This window comes from Acomys russatus, chromosome 29, assembly GCF_903995435.1.
Source record: "Acomys russatus chromosome 29, mAcoRus1.1, whole genome shotgun sequence".
In the NCBI taxonomy this organism is placed as follows: Eukaryota; Metazoa; Chordata; class Mammalia; order Rodentia; family Muridae; genus Acomys; species Acomys russatus.
In genome coordinates this window covers 6644699-6661326 of record NC_067165.1, presented here as the reverse complement: position 1 = coordinate 6661326, position 16628 = coordinate 6644699, and the positions used below count along the sequence as shown (strand labels likewise).

The 16628-nt window shown below is 43.5% G+C and overlaps 1 protein-coding gene across 1 annotated transcript in view; it reads left to right on the top strand.

Annotated features, from left to right (window-relative positions):
- The first annotated feature begins 8325 nt into the window (after window positions 1–8325).
- The window catches only part of Scp2 (sterol carrier protein 2), an 80192-nt gene continuing 71889 nt past the window's right edge, over window positions 8326–16628 (top strand). Inside the window, exon 1 of the mRNA XM_051170924.1 lies at window positions 8326–8492. Coding sequence (XP_051026881.1) covers window positions 8424–8492 — 69 coding nt within the window. The 5' untranslated portion in view covers window positions 8326–8423. The remainder of the gene's footprint in view (window positions 8493–16628) is intronic.

Here is a 16628-nt window from a genome sequence, read left to right as displayed (position 1 = left end):
GCCTGGATCAGCTTTCAACTATAAATATTTCTGCTTCTACTTCTCTTTTTGTTGTTGTTGTTGTTGTTGTTTTGTTTTGTTTTTGAGACAAGGCTTCTCTGTGTAGCCTTTGTAAGATTCCAGGTGGCCTGAACTCGGCGTAACATTATTAGCTAAAGAAATGTAAGTCCAGGTGTCTTGGACTTAGGCATCATAACAATAACCTTGTTAGCTGAGCAAAGCAAGCTAAGAATTGCAGGCTGATAATGAGGGCAAACAAAGTAACAGTAAACTGAGAAGAACAAGTTAAAAATTCTCCACTAGCCCCCATCTCAACCCTGCCCCCGGAATTTACTGCCCCCCTCTCATTCCTACTTAGGATTTACTACCTCAGACCCCCATTCACCTAAAAGGTCACCTATTGTTAGCCTGTCTCTTGATAACTAAGCACTGTGTGCTGAGTTCTGCTTCTGTAAAGGGTATTTATGGTTTTGGGGTTTTTTGTTGTTGTTTTTGTTTTTTGAGACAGGGTCTAAAAAAGTGCTTAAATGTTGGTAAGTACAAGTTATAAAAGTTAAAAGATCGTTTAAAAGTTTTAAGGTACATAAGTACAAGTTGTAGATTTAAAATGGCATCAGTGGTTATAATAAACTGGTAAAGTACTGGCTGCTTATTAATCAGCCCCAAGCTCAAGGTTTTAATTTCCCTTTGGTTGTATTCTAAATATAGACTTAAGGGCGCTTCGCATCATGCTAAAAACGAGTCTGTCCAATCTGTATATCAAGTCTTCTGGACTGAAAAAAATATTCATACTTTTACTGAGTTTCAAAGACATAAGCCTACCCCAACTTTCTGATAGACACAATTTTAACTTCTGTCCCTGATAACAGACTCCATCCAGAGCTGCTGAGATCTGGACCTGCTGGAAGCTGATGTAAACCAGTCTCGCAGAGATGACTGCTCCCTGTCTCTTTAACTAGATCAGCTACACAGATGCTTTTGATGAATGCCCCAATGGCCTTTGACTAGCTTTTCAGCCTTTCTAGGCCCTGATAACATCCCCCCTAATGTCAGCCAGAGGAAGGTACAGAAGCGATTACAGCACCCATTTTCCCCACTTTATAGGCTGAAATGGCAAGTCAAGGACAACTCTCTGACACTGAGATTCTATCTTACACCCATCAGAATGGCTAAGATCAAAAACTCAAGTGACACCACATGCTGGCGAGGATGTGGAATGAGAGGAACACTCCTTCATTGCCGGTGGGAGTGCAAACTAGTACAACCACCTTGGAAATCTATCTGGCGCTTTCTCAGAAAAATGGGAATAGGGCTTCCTCAAGACCCAGCTATTCCACTCCTTGGAATATACCCAGAAAATGCTCTACCACACAACAGGGACATATGCTCTACCATGTTCATAGCTGCCTTATTCATAATAGCCAGAACATGGAAACAGCCTAAGTGTCCCTCAGATAAAGAAGCTGTGGTACATTTACACTATGGAATACTATTCAGCTATTAAAAACAAGGAATTCCTGAAATTTGTGGACAAGTGGATTGAATTAGAAATTATCATAATGAGTGAGTTCACCCAGAAGCAAAAAGAGACAAATGGTATATACTCACTTATATCGAAACACTAGTCCAAGGGATATGTACCATGAAAAACTTTACTTACCAAGAAAGTAGGTCAGAGGGGAGGACATCCTATTGGGACTTTAGGTGAGAGAACCATGGGAGAATGGGGAAATAGAAGGATCCAGAGGGTCCTGGAAACCTACAAGAAGAACATTATGACGGGCGGATCTGGGTCCTGGGGTCCTGCTCAAACTATGGCACCAGACAAGGAAAATATAGGCAGTTAACTTCGAACCCCTACCCAGTCCTAGCCAATGGACAGGATATTCTCTACCGTTGAGTGGAGAGTGAGGTCTGACTTTCATACAAACTCTGGGGCCCCATTTCTAACCACGTCCCCTTGATGGGGAGGCCTGGTGGCACTCAGAGGAAGGATAACAGGTCACCAAGAAGAGACTCGATACCCTATGAGCATATACAGGGGGAGGAGGTCCCCCTCAGTCACAGACATAGGGGAGGGGAGTAGGAGGGAAACGAGAGGGAGGGAGGAATGGGAGGATACAAGGGATGGGCTAACAATTGAGATGTAATATGAATAAATTAATTAAAAAAAGAGACAAATGGTTATAAAAAAAAAAAAAAAAAACAAGACTCTTAGTTCTTTTTAAACCAGTCATGCTTTGTGTTTTCCCTTATATCAAAGATTGGGTGCCATACAGCTAACAGCCATGAGGACACAGTACCTTCTGTAAAACGTGGGGGTGCGAGACTAGTAAAGACACTTATTAAAAACTCACCTCCAGAGCCGGGTGTGGTGGCGCACGCCTTTAATCCCAGCACTCGGGAGGCAGAGGCAGAGGCAGGCAGGTCTCTGTGAGTTCGAGGCCAGCCTGGTCTACAAAGTAAGTCCAGGATGGCCAAGGCTACACAGAGAAACCGTGTCTCAAAAAAACCAAACAACACAAACAGATAAAATAGACTGAAAACAAACAAACACCTTTGGAGCCTGTTAACTTAGCAGACCACTATCTTCCACCAACCCCAAAAACTTGCGTCTGAGGCCTGCACGAGAGGTTTCTCCCATTCTTCTGTACCCCCTTTCTTATGTACCCACCCACACATTTCAAACTTGCCTTGATCGACCTGGGTGGCAGGTGACAGAGTCCTAAGGGGACCATGGATGAGAAAACAGAGATAGGGAACTTTGGGATCAGGAGGTCTTACACAAGCTGGTGGCTCATGCAAGCAGCTTATTAAGAAGTACAGCATCTCGGGGCCGGAGAGATGGCTCAGCGGTTAAGAGCACTGACTGTTCTTCCAGAGGTCATGAGTTTAATTCCCAGCAACCACATGGTGGCTCACAACCATCTATAATGTGATCTGATGCCCTCCTCTGTCCTGCAGATGTACATGCAGGCAGAGCTCTGTATACATAATAATAAATAAATCTTTAAAAAAAAAAAAAAAAGAAGTACAGCATCTCATATGCTGTTTGTGAAGATGAAGTGGGCCAAAGTAAGCAGAAAGCTAAGCAAGCAATATTGCATAAAGGGAACACAGAGCGTAGTGGCCTTGGGACAAAGTCCAGTCTCTTCAGGGAAAAGCCAAGTTCCCAGGAAGCGATATTTTAACTCCTTCAAGGCCCTCCCTGACCCCAGACTAAACCTTGCCAAGCCTGGCGACAGGCAAGGACTCAGAACTAGGTTCCCTTGGTCCTTTCAGCAGGGCCTCTGAGAAAGCCTAGGTTCAGCCTGGCTCTCAACACTTGGCTTATGACTCTGTCTTGTCATGTTTTCTGGGCCATGGCCATTCAAGTTTGGTTCCAGAATAAATTATCTTTTATTCTCTTTGAGCTGAAAGCTGTGTGTCTTGGGTTGACACCTGAGATGCCGAAGACATCTTTTGCTGTGGACTTGGGGGGTGGCATTGAAGAACTGAAGTTTTAGAGCAGTGGATGTTTCAGAGGTGAAAGGTGCAGCCAACAGTGAGATTCTAATAGTTTGCCTTCAAAACCAGTGACCTCTGTGTGTGTGTGTCTGAGTGTGTGTGTGTGTGAGTATATGTGTGCATGCCTGTTTTGCAAGGGTGTGTGTTTGCACACGTGTTTGGGAGCCTAAGGTTGCTCTTCACTTTATTTATTGAGTCAAGGTCTCTCTGAACTGGGAGGTCTCCTGACTCACTGATTTACAAGTCAGGGGATCTCCTGAGTAGCAGGTTACAGCTGGGCTGGTGTGCCTCCTCTGCCCTTATGTAGGTACTGGAAATCCAAAACTGCCATCCTTGGTAGCTGTGTCTGATTCATTAATCAATCACATTGCTGTCTTTATCAGCCAATCAGACTTTCAAGAACAAGATACCCACTTAGTAAGTGCCTTTCCCCAGTCTAGGCTCTAGGGATCCATAAGAGGAGATTCCTCCCTCCGTGGTTCTGATTTACTAAATAGATTTGAGATATGGATATTTTGAATTTATGCTGGTTTAAGATTTTCATACATTATTATTATTATTATTATTATTATTATTATTATTATTATTATTATTATTATTGTGTGTGTGTGTGTGTGTGTGTGTGTGTGTAGACAAGCTGTGAAGGTGGACATAGAAGTCAGAGGACAACTCTCAAGCTGGTTCTCTCCTTCCACCATGTGGGTCTTGGGGATCATGCTCAGATAGTCAGGTTTGCTAGCATTTTCCATTATCCACTGAGCCAGTTTACTAGCTCTTTTGCTGATTTAAAATTTTTCTTTTATTATTTTAATTGTGTGTGTGTGCTGCATAGTTTTATGTCGACTTATCGCAAGATAAAGTCATCTGAAAGGAGGGAACCTCAATTAAAAAAATGCCTGTGGCTGGGAGTGGTAGCACACACCTTTAAATCCCAGCACTTGGGAGGCAGAGGCAGGTGGATCACTGTGAGTTCAAGGCCAGTGTGGTCTACAAAGTGAGTCTAGGACAGCCAAGGCTAACACAGAGAAACCCTGTCTTGAAAAACAAAAACAAACAAACAAAAAAAAAAAAAAAAAAAAAAAAAGAAAGAAAGAAAGAAAGAAAGAAAATGCCTCCATAAGATCAGGCTATAGGCAAGCCTGTAGGGCATTTTCTTACTTAGTGATCAAATGGGGGAGTACCCAGCCCATTGTGGGTGGTGCAATCCCTGGGCTGGTGGTCCTGGGTTCTGTAAGAAAGCAAGCTGGGCAAGCCATAGGGAGCAAGCCAGTAAGCAGCATCCCTCCATGGCCTCCACATCAGCTCCTGCCTCCAGGTTCCTGCCCTGTTTGAGTTCCTGTCCTGACCTCCTTCAGTGATGGACTATAGTGGACAAGTATAATCCAAATAACCCCTTTCCTTCCTGCCTTGCCTTTTAGGCATGGTTTTTCACCACAGCAATAGAAACCCTAATTAGGACAGTGTTTATGTAAATGTGTTTGTGTGTGCGCACATGCTGTGAACCACTGGGCTGTCTTTCCAACCCCTCTATGCTGATGATTTTAAAACCGCATATGTATTGTTATTAGTAAGCGGAGCTCCACTAGGCCTTTTGAAATAATGAAAATGACTTATGAACTATGAGATTCTTTGCTCCAGTTTCCTGCCTGGTGCAAGCCTTTCCCTATAGTATCCCTGAGGGCAGCTAATCTCAGTTTGAATTTGGTTCCCCTCGCCCCCTCCCTGAGAGAGACAGCATGTAGAAGGCGTGAGTGTTCATAGACGAGTACTCGGAAATCAGGAATGTTAGTCACACAGGGCTTTCTCCTCAGTGGAGAAAGCGAATGACTGTTTTCCACTTCAAAGGCTGGGGGTGGATATTGTTAATTTTCTGCTGACCTTTGCTAACTGTAGAAGCCAGACCTCACCTAAATCCCCCAGTGCTTATCCCAGACTCTCCCTCCCTAGACCTTTATTTTTAGCTGTGTTTCTCAGGCAATAGAGCCAATCCTTAGGGGCAATGTCACACGTACATTATAGCCCGCTGATCTCTTGTTCTATCTCAGTCAGAGATCACATCAGATCTTATACCCTTAAGCTATAGAACCCATCTTCACAGCAGAGGTTACATATACTTTGCAAAAGAGTTTTCCATGTAGTCATGCCTTAAGCTGTATTGGGCACATGGGATTGAGATAGTCATGAGACTTCCCTCCTCCCAAATTGTATTGTACTTAAATATGTCTAGAATAAACTGGCCTAGTGTCAGACTCCAGAAATTTGAGCCAGGACTAAGTTGGGTTTTACCTCTTCCCTCACACAGAGTGTTTCCCTGTTAACTGTGACACTTATAGGGAGCCCCCCCCCACACACACACAACAGTGGGTTCCGTCCTTACTGAGCATGCTTGGTATTCAACGTCAGAACTCGAGGGTTAGTCTCTGATGTTTCCTTCCAGCTATCTTTCTCTGTCTCCTCCTGGATGCTCTCCAGCGCCCCTGCAACACGTTCCCCCGTTGCCCTGCTTGCTTCTCAGCTACCCTCCTCTGGTAGCCAAATGGAGTTTGCAAATACCCACCATTAAGGATTATTGTATTTTATGTGTGTGAGTGTTTTGGTTGCATGTACATATATGTACCACATGCGTGCCCAGTTCCCATGGAGGTCAGAAGAGGGCATCAGATACAATAGAACTAGACTTCTGGGTAGAATTGGACTTCTGGTTGTGAGTGTCCATGTGGGTGCTAGGAATAAAACCCAGGTCCCCTGTGTGCGTAGCAGGTGCTCTTGGCCACTGAGCCTTCTCTCCAGTTCCAAACATTCATCCTTAAGTTCTAGCAGTCTGAAAACAATTACAAGAGGCATCCTAGAGAGTGTTCCTCTAGCTAAATGATGCTTTCTTCCACAAAGATCTATGAGGGGCTCTTAATACACAGGTCCTGAGGGTTAGGAAGCATCTCAGAGCTGGGTGGTGGTGGCACATGGCTTTAATATCAGCACTTGGGAGGCAGAGCAGGTGGATCTCTATGAGTCCAACATGAACTACAGAGCCAATTTCAGGATAGCCAAGGCTACAGAGCACAGAGAAACCCTGTCTCAGAGAAAGAGAGAGAGAGAGAGAGAGAGAGAGAGAGAGAGAGAGAGAGAGAGAGAGAACTTCAGAAATGTTATACACATGAACACACACAGTCTATACAGTCAAATTCTGTCTTTTATGCACAAAACTCACATCCTGGTTGGCACACTTCAGTTAGCAAGAACAATTAGCAAGAAGCAGAGCTATGGAAACAAACAAACAAACAAAAAAAGGTTAGCACAATTAGGGACTTTTCTGTTCTAACTTCTATTATGGATTAGGTCTTTGTACCATTTTTGCCAGGTGTTGGGGCCTATATGCTGGGTTTTTAAGGTTAGAAGGATCCCTCTACCATGGTGTCAGTTGTGCTAATGTCTGAGGGCCTGCTAAAAATTCAGAGATCCACCTCCTGAGTGGGTTACAAGAGCTCATTGCTATGCTGAATTTTTGTTTTGTTTTACTTGTTGTTCTTTTGTTGCTGCTGTTGGTGCTGTTTGCAAGACAGAGTTTCTCTGTAGCCCCCGTTATGCCCAGATCACTAGATCCCCAAAGACCACCAGGAGTCTGGAGTTGTATGCAAAAGCAAGAAGCCTTTATTCAAAGTCGAGCTTGAGGGCCCTCGAATCTCTCTGAAGCGGCAGACCAGTATCGAGAATCCGGAACTGTTGAAGGCAGGGTTTTTTATTGTGGTTACAGCAAGGAAAAGGAGTTTCCAGTTTGTAGTTACAGGATTGGTGGACATTTAGCAAAGATAGGGGATTGGTTGAACCTTACTGAGAAATGCTTTTTTTTTTTTTTTTTGGTTTTTCGAGACAGGGTTTCTCTGTGTAGCCTTGGCCATCCTGGACTCACTTTGTAGACCAGGCTGGCCTCGAACTCACAGCGATCCGCCTGCCTCTGCCTCCCGAGTGCTTTGTAGTTACAGGATTGAGAAATGCTTAAGCAATCTATCTATAACATCTGGGGACATTAGGTACTTGGTTGGTTTTAGCCTAGGTTGGTTCCTTCCTGAAACAGCGTGTGATTTTCCAGCAACAGGAGTGAACCTAGGGACAGGCTCAAGATGGAGCCACATTAGCTAGGGCTCTTCAGCTTCCGATGTCTTGGAACTCACTCTGTAGGCCAGGCTGGCCTCAAACTCAGAGATCTGCCTGCCTCTGCCTCTCGAGTGATGGGATTAAAGGCGTGAGCCACTAAGCCCTACTCTGACTTAACTTTTAGAAACATTTTATCCACATATAGAATTCTGACTTTATAAACTGTGCTGGGGGCACATGCCTTTAAACCCAGCACTTGGGAGGCAGACGAAAGAGGATCGCCTTATCTACATAGCAAGTCCAAGACAGCCAAGGCTGCACAGAGAAACCCTATCTTGAAAAACCGGAAAAAAAAAAAAGAATTCTGGCTTTATTAGTGTACATAGAGCTTTAGCTTGCACACTGACTCTTGTAACTACCCTAACAGATACAGAACGTTTCTAACACTCCAAAGAATCTCCTCAAGCTTCTGGGTTTCCTCTGTGGCCAGCCCTTCCATTTCAGGTCTTCTCTCTCCCCGTCTCTCTATCAGTGTAAAGGGAGGAAGAACGGAAACTGATGCCTGCATCTAGATCAGTTGGTGAAAAGGTACCACGAAGGAAAAGGTACCCTGGCGACCACTAGGGCCTCGCGCATGCGCAGACGCTCTACAGGCTCTCTTCCCGTCGGGTCCCCGTAACTCGGCCCCGCCCCCGACGCCGCGGCCCCGCCTCCGACGTCGGGGGCGGGGATATCCGGACTTGAAAGGACTCGGGTTCAGAACAGGTATCAGTTTGTGGGAAACGGTGTCCGCTGCAGAAGTCTCCCCGTCCGCTGCCAGAGCTATGCCTTCTGCCGCGTTGAAGTCTCCGCGCCTGCGTCGCGTGTTCGTAGTCGGCGTTGGCATGACTAAGGTAAACAGAGCTATGAGGCGTGGGAGGTCTCCCTCTGTGATGCCCGGCAGCCCGGAGGTGACAGGGAAGCGTGACAGGGGGCACGGTCACAGTCTGCGCTGCACCTCTTCCCTCCAGAGAGGCAACTCCCAATTTTTTTCTCGCTTTCTTGTTTCCCCTTTCTCGCTATTTAGTCTGTGAAGGAGCCCCCCCAACATAACCCATACCTCACATTTCTTGGATTCTAAATGCTGAGATAGGCTGGCTGGGTGGCACACGTCTGTAGTGTGAGCATTAGGAGTCGCAGCCAGGAGAATTGCTGCGAGTTTGAGGTCATAGAGAACTATGTAGCAAGACCTTGTTTCATAAAACAAAAGCAAACGAAAAATCAACAAAAAACGTTTGGAGCTTGGACAGAGGCCTGGCTGTCTGACAGAAGGAAGAGGAGATCGTGAATGCCACCAGCTCTGTAGTGGTTATAAGTGCCCTTGTCAGATAGCACAGGTGTACCTGTGGCAGAAACAAGCGATGCTCATATTGACGCAGATACAGCTGTCCTTGATCCTCTGACCATGTTACTGTTTCTCTGGGTCTAAGGCGAACAGACGCTGCCGCAAGCCTCCTCAGTGCCCAGTATACCTGTAGCTTCTATTTTAATCTTCTGATGCTTTGCATCTTGTGGCACTACTCGGGATCAGCTGACTTTTCCTGGCTAACTTCTTTGTCCTCTTCAGATCTTCTCTTCTAAAAACCCTTGATTATCTTGGCTTTCCCTCAGAGCCTTGAACTTAGCTCTAACTTACTTTGATGCACTGAAAATCTTTGTTTAAATGTCTGTATTCTCCTAATGTATTGCTATAGGTCCAATATCCAAGTCCAGTATTTTTTGCAAGCACCTCCATTTATATGTGTGTCTGTTTGTGCATTTACTATGTGCCATATTATATACTTTTTTTTTTTTTCGAGACAGATAGCCTTGGCCATCCTGGACCCCTTTTGCCGACCACGCTGGCCTCAAACTCACAGTGATCCACCTGCCTCTGCCTCCCAAGTGCTAGGATTAAAGGCGTGCGCCACCACACCCGGCTTATACATGGCATTTTTATCTGTTCTGTTGAGTCAGGGTCTCGTACTACAGCCCTGTCTAGCATGGACCTTACCATGTATCCCAGGCTCAGCTTGAACTTGTGGCAAGCCTGACTCGGCTTAAGTGTCTCAGTTTTAGTGAATGAATTATATCTACTATATATCATCATAACAAATCCATCAGAGAAAAGTGTCCAATGTGTCATGCTTCTTGTCAAAACATTGTATTCAGGCCTTCTTTACACAACCGTCGCTCTGCCCCAAAGTCAAGTTAAGAGAAACAAGAGTGGGCCTGGAGAGATGGCTCAGAGGATAAGAGCACTGGCTGTTCTTCCAAAGGTCCAGAGTTCAGTTCCCAGCAACCACATGGTGGCTCACAAGCATCTATGTGATCTGGTGTGCAGGTGTGCAGGCAGAACACTGTATACATAATAAATAAATAAATCTTAAAAAAGAGAGAGAGAAACAAGAGTGGCACAACGAAGGGGGACATTTGAACTGACGGGCCATAGACAAGAGTTGTTTATCTTTGTGCAGAATTATGACATCTTAGTGGAAGCTAATAATCACACAATTATTCACTGCTGTATCTCCCAGGATGATAGTCCATAGTACCCCAAAACAACGAATGTTCGTTGAGCGATCTTAGATGGATATACTTCATGAAAGAGTTAGTGTGAAGAATTTTTTTCTGTAGGAAAAAAAAAAAACCCAAACCTTAATATTGTTTTAGTAGCAGGCTGTGAGCATATAATTCATTCAAAACTGTAAATAGAAAAATTGACTAATACGGTACAAAGCGTAGAGAACATCCCACTGTTCCTTGGAGGGTGAGCTTCTGATACAGGTGGGTAGTAAAACTTTCAAAAATATATTCTAGACTTTTAAAAACAGTGTCTTACATGGCCCTGGCTGGCTTTAAACTTCTGATCCGGCCACTCAAACTTCCTCATTGCTGGAACTGGAGCACCACAGCATGCCAGTAGTTGTTCCATTCTGAACTGCCTCCCATTCATGTCTGTTTATTCAACCTGTATAGAAAAAGCAGAGTTTCTGAGAAAAATAAGGTATGTCTAATTTTTTCCCAGTCAGTAGGTTGAGGTGACAGATGGATTAATATTCCTTAGGAGAAGAGAAAAGGAATAAAAGATGGTTTTAGCATTTAAGCATATATTCACCAGCCATGGTGGTGTGCACGTGTAGTTCCAGCACTCAGAGGACAGAGACAGGAGAATCAGATGTTCAAGGTTATCCTCAACTTTACACAGCAAGTTCAGAGCCAGCCTGGGTTACGTAAGACCTTATCTTAACCAAAGACCAAGGGGAGGCAAAATTGTCAGTGGGTGAAAGAGCATTCCGTCAGGCTTGATGACCTGAGTTTGGTCCATGGTCCTCACATAGTGCGTGAGTTGCTCACTCTTAAGTCCTCTGACCTCCCCATGTGTTCTACAGCTGAGTGTGTCCCTTGCACATATATGCACACACTTACACATTAACAAACTAAAGATAAATGTTTATTTGTTTATATTGATTTTTCCAGATAAGATTTCATTATGTAGCCTTGGTTGTTCTGGAACTCAGTCTGTAGACCAAGCTGGCCTCAGACTCACAGAGATCTGCCTGCCTCTGCTTCCTAGGTAGATTTTTTTAAACCCACATAAACAAACAAAGAAGAAGAAGAAAGAGAAAAATGGATAATTTGGACTTTTTAGTTAGACATGGAAGATTGAAAACATGAACTTATCTTTTGTTTCCCCCCAAATATCATTAAAGCAGTGAGGAACAGTGTGCATCGGAGCAGAAAGTACAGAAGAGATGCCAGAAACATCTGGAAGATTAAAAGCAGTAGGAGGCAGGTTTGCTGGCTCACTCCAATAATCCTGTCACTCTGCAGGTGGTGACAGAATCACCTCAAAACCAGACAAAACCCATCTACCAAAAATAAGGAATGAATTGAGATTCTCCATGTGGCTCATCCTAGCTTTGCTCTTAGAAGACACACCCAAATGTAACCACCTTCCTGTCTGGGGTTGGAGGAATTATTTGAAATGGTCTCAAGGAAAAGTCAGCTTGCTATGGCATTGTCTTGCGGTGAAATTTAGTAGATTATAAGCTTTGTTCCTGCTCAGAAAGCTTCCTTTAAACTTAAAAAAGATTAATGTTATTGTGTCGTGTGTGCGTGCGTGCGTGTTTGTGTGTGTGTGTACATGCAATGGTGAGCACGTTGAGCTCAGATGACAACGTTGTGGAATTGACTTTGTCCTTCCTTCTGTCTTTTTGTGGGTGATGGGGAACCCAGGTCACGAGGCTGGTGTGACAACCAACCTTTACCTGCTGAACCATCTTGCCAGCTCTGTTCAAACGTTTTGTTAGTTTTAAATTTGTTGTCAGTCCTGTGGGGTCAAGCCTGCTGTCTTGAGCATGACAGGAAAATGCTGCAACACTGAGACAGGATCTTAAGCTTTGAAGATAGGAAGTCTGAAACCAGCCTGAGCTACATGAGAGCCGCAGCCTCAAAAAAAACGCCCGACAAATGAACAAACAAACCAACTAATAAAACATATTGAAATGCTAAAGTTGAGTGAGGAGCATTAGTGGGAGTATATGAGGGTTTTTTTTTTTAATCTTTTAAAAATAGTCCAGTTGGGTGCAGTAGCACACACTTTTAATCCCAGCACTCAAGGAGGCAGAGGCAGGTGGATCTCTGTAAGTTCGAGGCCAGCATGGTCTACAAAGAGAGTCCAGGACAGCCAGGGCTACAGAGAGAAACCCTGTCTTGATAAACAAACAATACACACACACACACACACACACACACACACACACACACACACACACACACACACACACACACACACACACACACACACACACACACACACATATATATGTATTTCCCCCCTAGCTCTTGTCAAACAAAGAGGTGTAGAAATAGTAACCAAATCAGTGGTATTCTTGATGTAAAAACTGAGGTCCTGAAATACCTTTATTTTTTCCAGAGCGAAGGCCTTATTTAATACCATTCAGGCCTCAAACTCACTATGAAGCTGGTGATAACTTTGAACTAATAACCCTCCTGCCTCTACTTCCTGAATATCCAGGTCACAGATGTGTGCTATCACGTCCTATTTATGTGATGCTGGAGGTGGAGCCCAAGGCTTCATGCGTGCTAGCTAGTCTACCAATTGAGTTATGCCTCCAGGCTCCAAGGCCCTCAACCCCTAAAATATCCTTTTCTACATAGAGAATTGGTTGGGTGGAGAAATTACCAAACCTAGGGGAGGTAAGAAACGATAAAGATAAGTCTGGAGAGTGTTGTTATGATTAGTTGTGATGACATCAGAGCTCCTTTGGATTATAGCATGACGTGGGTGCCCACTTGACAGAGCTCTCAGTGACCAAGGATAGGACGGCTTGAATTTTGTACGTGTACGTGTGTGAAAGGCTAGAGGACAACCTCAGGTTCTGCTCTTCCGGAGCCTGTCTGCCTCCTCGTTTTTGTGTCTCTCCCTTGTCTCTGACTCACAAAGTAGGCTAGGCAGTGAGCCCCTGTGCCCCGTCTCTGCGCACCCCAGGGCTGGAATGGTGAATATGTGACCACACTGGGCTCTTTTTTCTTTCTTTTTTTTTTTTTTTTTTTGGTTTTTTTGAGACAGGGTTTCTCTGTGTAGCCTTGGCCATCCTGGACTCACTTTGTAGACCAGTCTGGCCTCGAACTCACAGCGATCCACCTGCCTCTACCTCCCGAGTGCTGGGATTAAAGGCGGACGCCACCACGCCCAGCTCTTTTTTTAAAATTTTTTTTTTTAACGTATGTTCTCAAGGTCCTTGAGCAAGACAAGCAGTTTACCGGCTGAGCCACTTCCCCAGCCCCACCATTTGACCTTTAAACCTGATAGTAGCTGTAATGTAGTTAATAGTTAGAGTCTCATTACATGTGCCTAATACATATGTTTATATCTTAAAAGCAAACTTTTAAAAAAGAAATATCTAATTTATTTTTGCTCTTAAACATTTAAAGGGTGTGTGTGTGTGTGTGTGTGGAGAGCTGGCCCAGTGGTTAAGAGCTCTGTCTGCTCTTCCAGAAGTCCTGAGTTCAATTCCCAGGAACCACATGTGGTGGCTCACAACCATTATAAATGTGATCTGATGCCTACTTCTGGCATGCAGGTGTACATGCAGATTGAACATTTATAAACATAAAATAAATAAATCTTTAAAAAAAACATTTAATGGATGTTTTAATTTTCACAAGACTTAACACTAAACCAAATATCTTATAATAAGTTTCAGGCCATTGTGAGCTACAATATAAGGATTAGAAAAATGTTGCAGCACTCTGAAATTTAAAACATTAAGGAAAACTTTAAACAAAATTTATGATGATAAAGTTCTCATTCTTACTTTTGAGGTGAAGTACCTGAGTGTCCAGGGAAGGGAGTCTACTCTAGCTGCTTGCATGTAATAGAGCCCCATATGAATTTAAATGTATGATGGGACACATTTTTTTGTTTGTTTGTTTGTTTTTTTTTGAGACAGGGTTTCGCTGTGTAGCCTTGGCTGTCCTAGAACTTGCTCTGTAGACCAGGCTGGCTTCGAATTCGTGGAGATCTGCCTGCCTCTGTCTCCCAAGTGCTGGGATTAAAGACGTGCACTATCACTGCCCGGCTTTTTTTTTTTTTTAACCGTTTTTTTGTTTTTTACATATACATTTATATTATTGCACATATATACAATAAACTACCTATAGCAAGAAGAACCATGGCACAATCAGGAATTATATAAATGTTACATTCTTAGTGTTTTGGCTATTTGTATTTGACAGCCTTGAAGAAGACATCTTTCCTATCTTGGTGCATCTAAAAATCTGAGTATAAATCAGTCTCCATCACATCTTGTCATTATCAACTTAAAACATCTATCTAGACTAAAAACATCTTAACCCCTAAACAACTAAGCTTCATTGTAAAACTGAGCTACCTGGTCTTCAACCCCACCAGAGACTTGAGAAGGAATAAACTTGATTACCTGAGTATGCCGGAAGTGCAGGTTAGCAGCTTTCCAAATGAGAAGATGACAGAGACAGTTTGTACCTGAATAGTCACCCAAAACTCTCTATAATATTGGGGCATCTTCAACCTTCTGGCCCAATATATCTGACAGACATATTTGTGAGGCAGAAACCATTGAGGACTTGCTTACCCTGTCTTGGCAGAGTGTGGCCATCAACTTTGTCTGCATCCAAGCTTGCCCCTTTTTAGGCAGAATTCTGTCTGTGGTAGAAACGAGGACATTTTTCCCAGTGCCTTGTTTGCCTCATTTGAAGCCATCTCCATAAGGAGGTTCTTTGATACTTAAAAGCAAATCTTTGTAGGACATTAGTTGAACCTATTTTTTTCCTAAAAACTAGCAAATAGCCAGGCGTGGTGGCACACACCTTTAATCCCAGCACTCGGGAGGCAGAGGCTGGTGGATCGCTGTGAATTCGAGGCCAGCCTGGTCTCCAAAGTGAGTCCAAGACAGCCAAGGTTACACAGAGAAACCTTGCCTCGAAAAACCAAAACCAAACCAAACCAAACCAAAACAAAAAACCTAGCAAATAAAGGGAAACAATCATCTAGCTGTGGTTATCACCAATGACAAAATTCAAGTTTCTAGGAAAAAAACTAGGAATCTTGTGTCTGTTTGATGTGCTCTCACCAAAATAAGAAAATATTGTTAATGAGGTAAGTAGTGACATTAACAAAGGTGAAGTTGGGAAATTGCATAATATCAAAATTTGGAAGAGATGTATAATTTATAGACTTATTAATTTTTTTGTTTGTTTTTTGAGACAAAGTCTCTCCACATAGCCCCTGTTTCCTAGAGCTGGTTATGTAGACCAGACTGCCTTTGAACTCACAGAAGTTCTGCCTGCCTATGCTCCTGAGTTCTGGGGTTAAAGGCGTGCACCACCACACCTGGCAAGAATTAATAATTTTTAATTTTAATTTGCTTTGAGACAGGATCTAATGTAGTATATAGGCTGGTCTCCTACTTGCTATATAACAGTAGATGACTTTAATTTTTTTTATGAAGAAGAGTTCATTGCTATAATTTCAAAGTCCACATAACAATTGATCTTAAAATAATTTTTTACTTCTTAAGTTTTACTTAATATTAAAAAGAAACGTCCATGGCAAGGGGTGTGGTTCATTGGCAGAATCATTACATACCAAGGCCCTGTTTTTATTGTTGTTGTTTTGTTTGTTTGGCTTATTTGTTTTTGAGACAAGCCCTCACTGTGTAGACTTGGCTAGCCTGAAACTTGCTATGTAGACCTGGCTGGCCTAGAACTCACAGAGCTCTGCCTGCCCCTTCTCTATGTCCTGAGTACTGGGATCAAAGGCATGCATACATCATCAAGGCCTGCCCAGCACACACAGACATGAGAATTTAAAAAAGAAAAGAAAACTTAAATGCTTATTTTTCTTTTATTTTCTTTTTTTGAGACAAGGTTTCTCTGTGTAGCCCTTGCTATCCTGGATTTGCTTTGTAGACCAGGCTGGCCTCAAACTCACAGCGATCCACCTGCCTCTGCCTCCTGAGTGCTGGGATTAAGGGTGTGCACCACCACGCCCAGCATAAATACTTATTTTTCTAATTGCATATACGTGTCAGATCAGATTTATCTCATAGACTTCAATCAAAACAATGTAAAACTGAAGATTAAAATGAAGATATGAACAAGGCTTAGATATGAATCTGTCTCTTGTTAAGCCAGATATTAACAGGAGTAATAGAAATGTGCAGCCTGTGAGATGGCTCACTGGGTGCTTGGCACCACACTGATGACCTGAGTTAGATCCCCAGCATTTGTATGGTGGAGGCGAGAACCACTTCTTCCAAGTTATCCTCTGACTGGGCACACAAAATAAGTAAGTGGAAAAAAAGGTGGCTCCCAGCGGGTCGCAGTGGCGCACGCCTGTAATCCCAGCACTGGGGGAGGCAGAGGCAGCCGGATCTCTATGAGTTCGAGGCCAGCCTGGTCTACAGAGTGAGTCCAGGACAGCCAAGGCTACACAGGGAAAA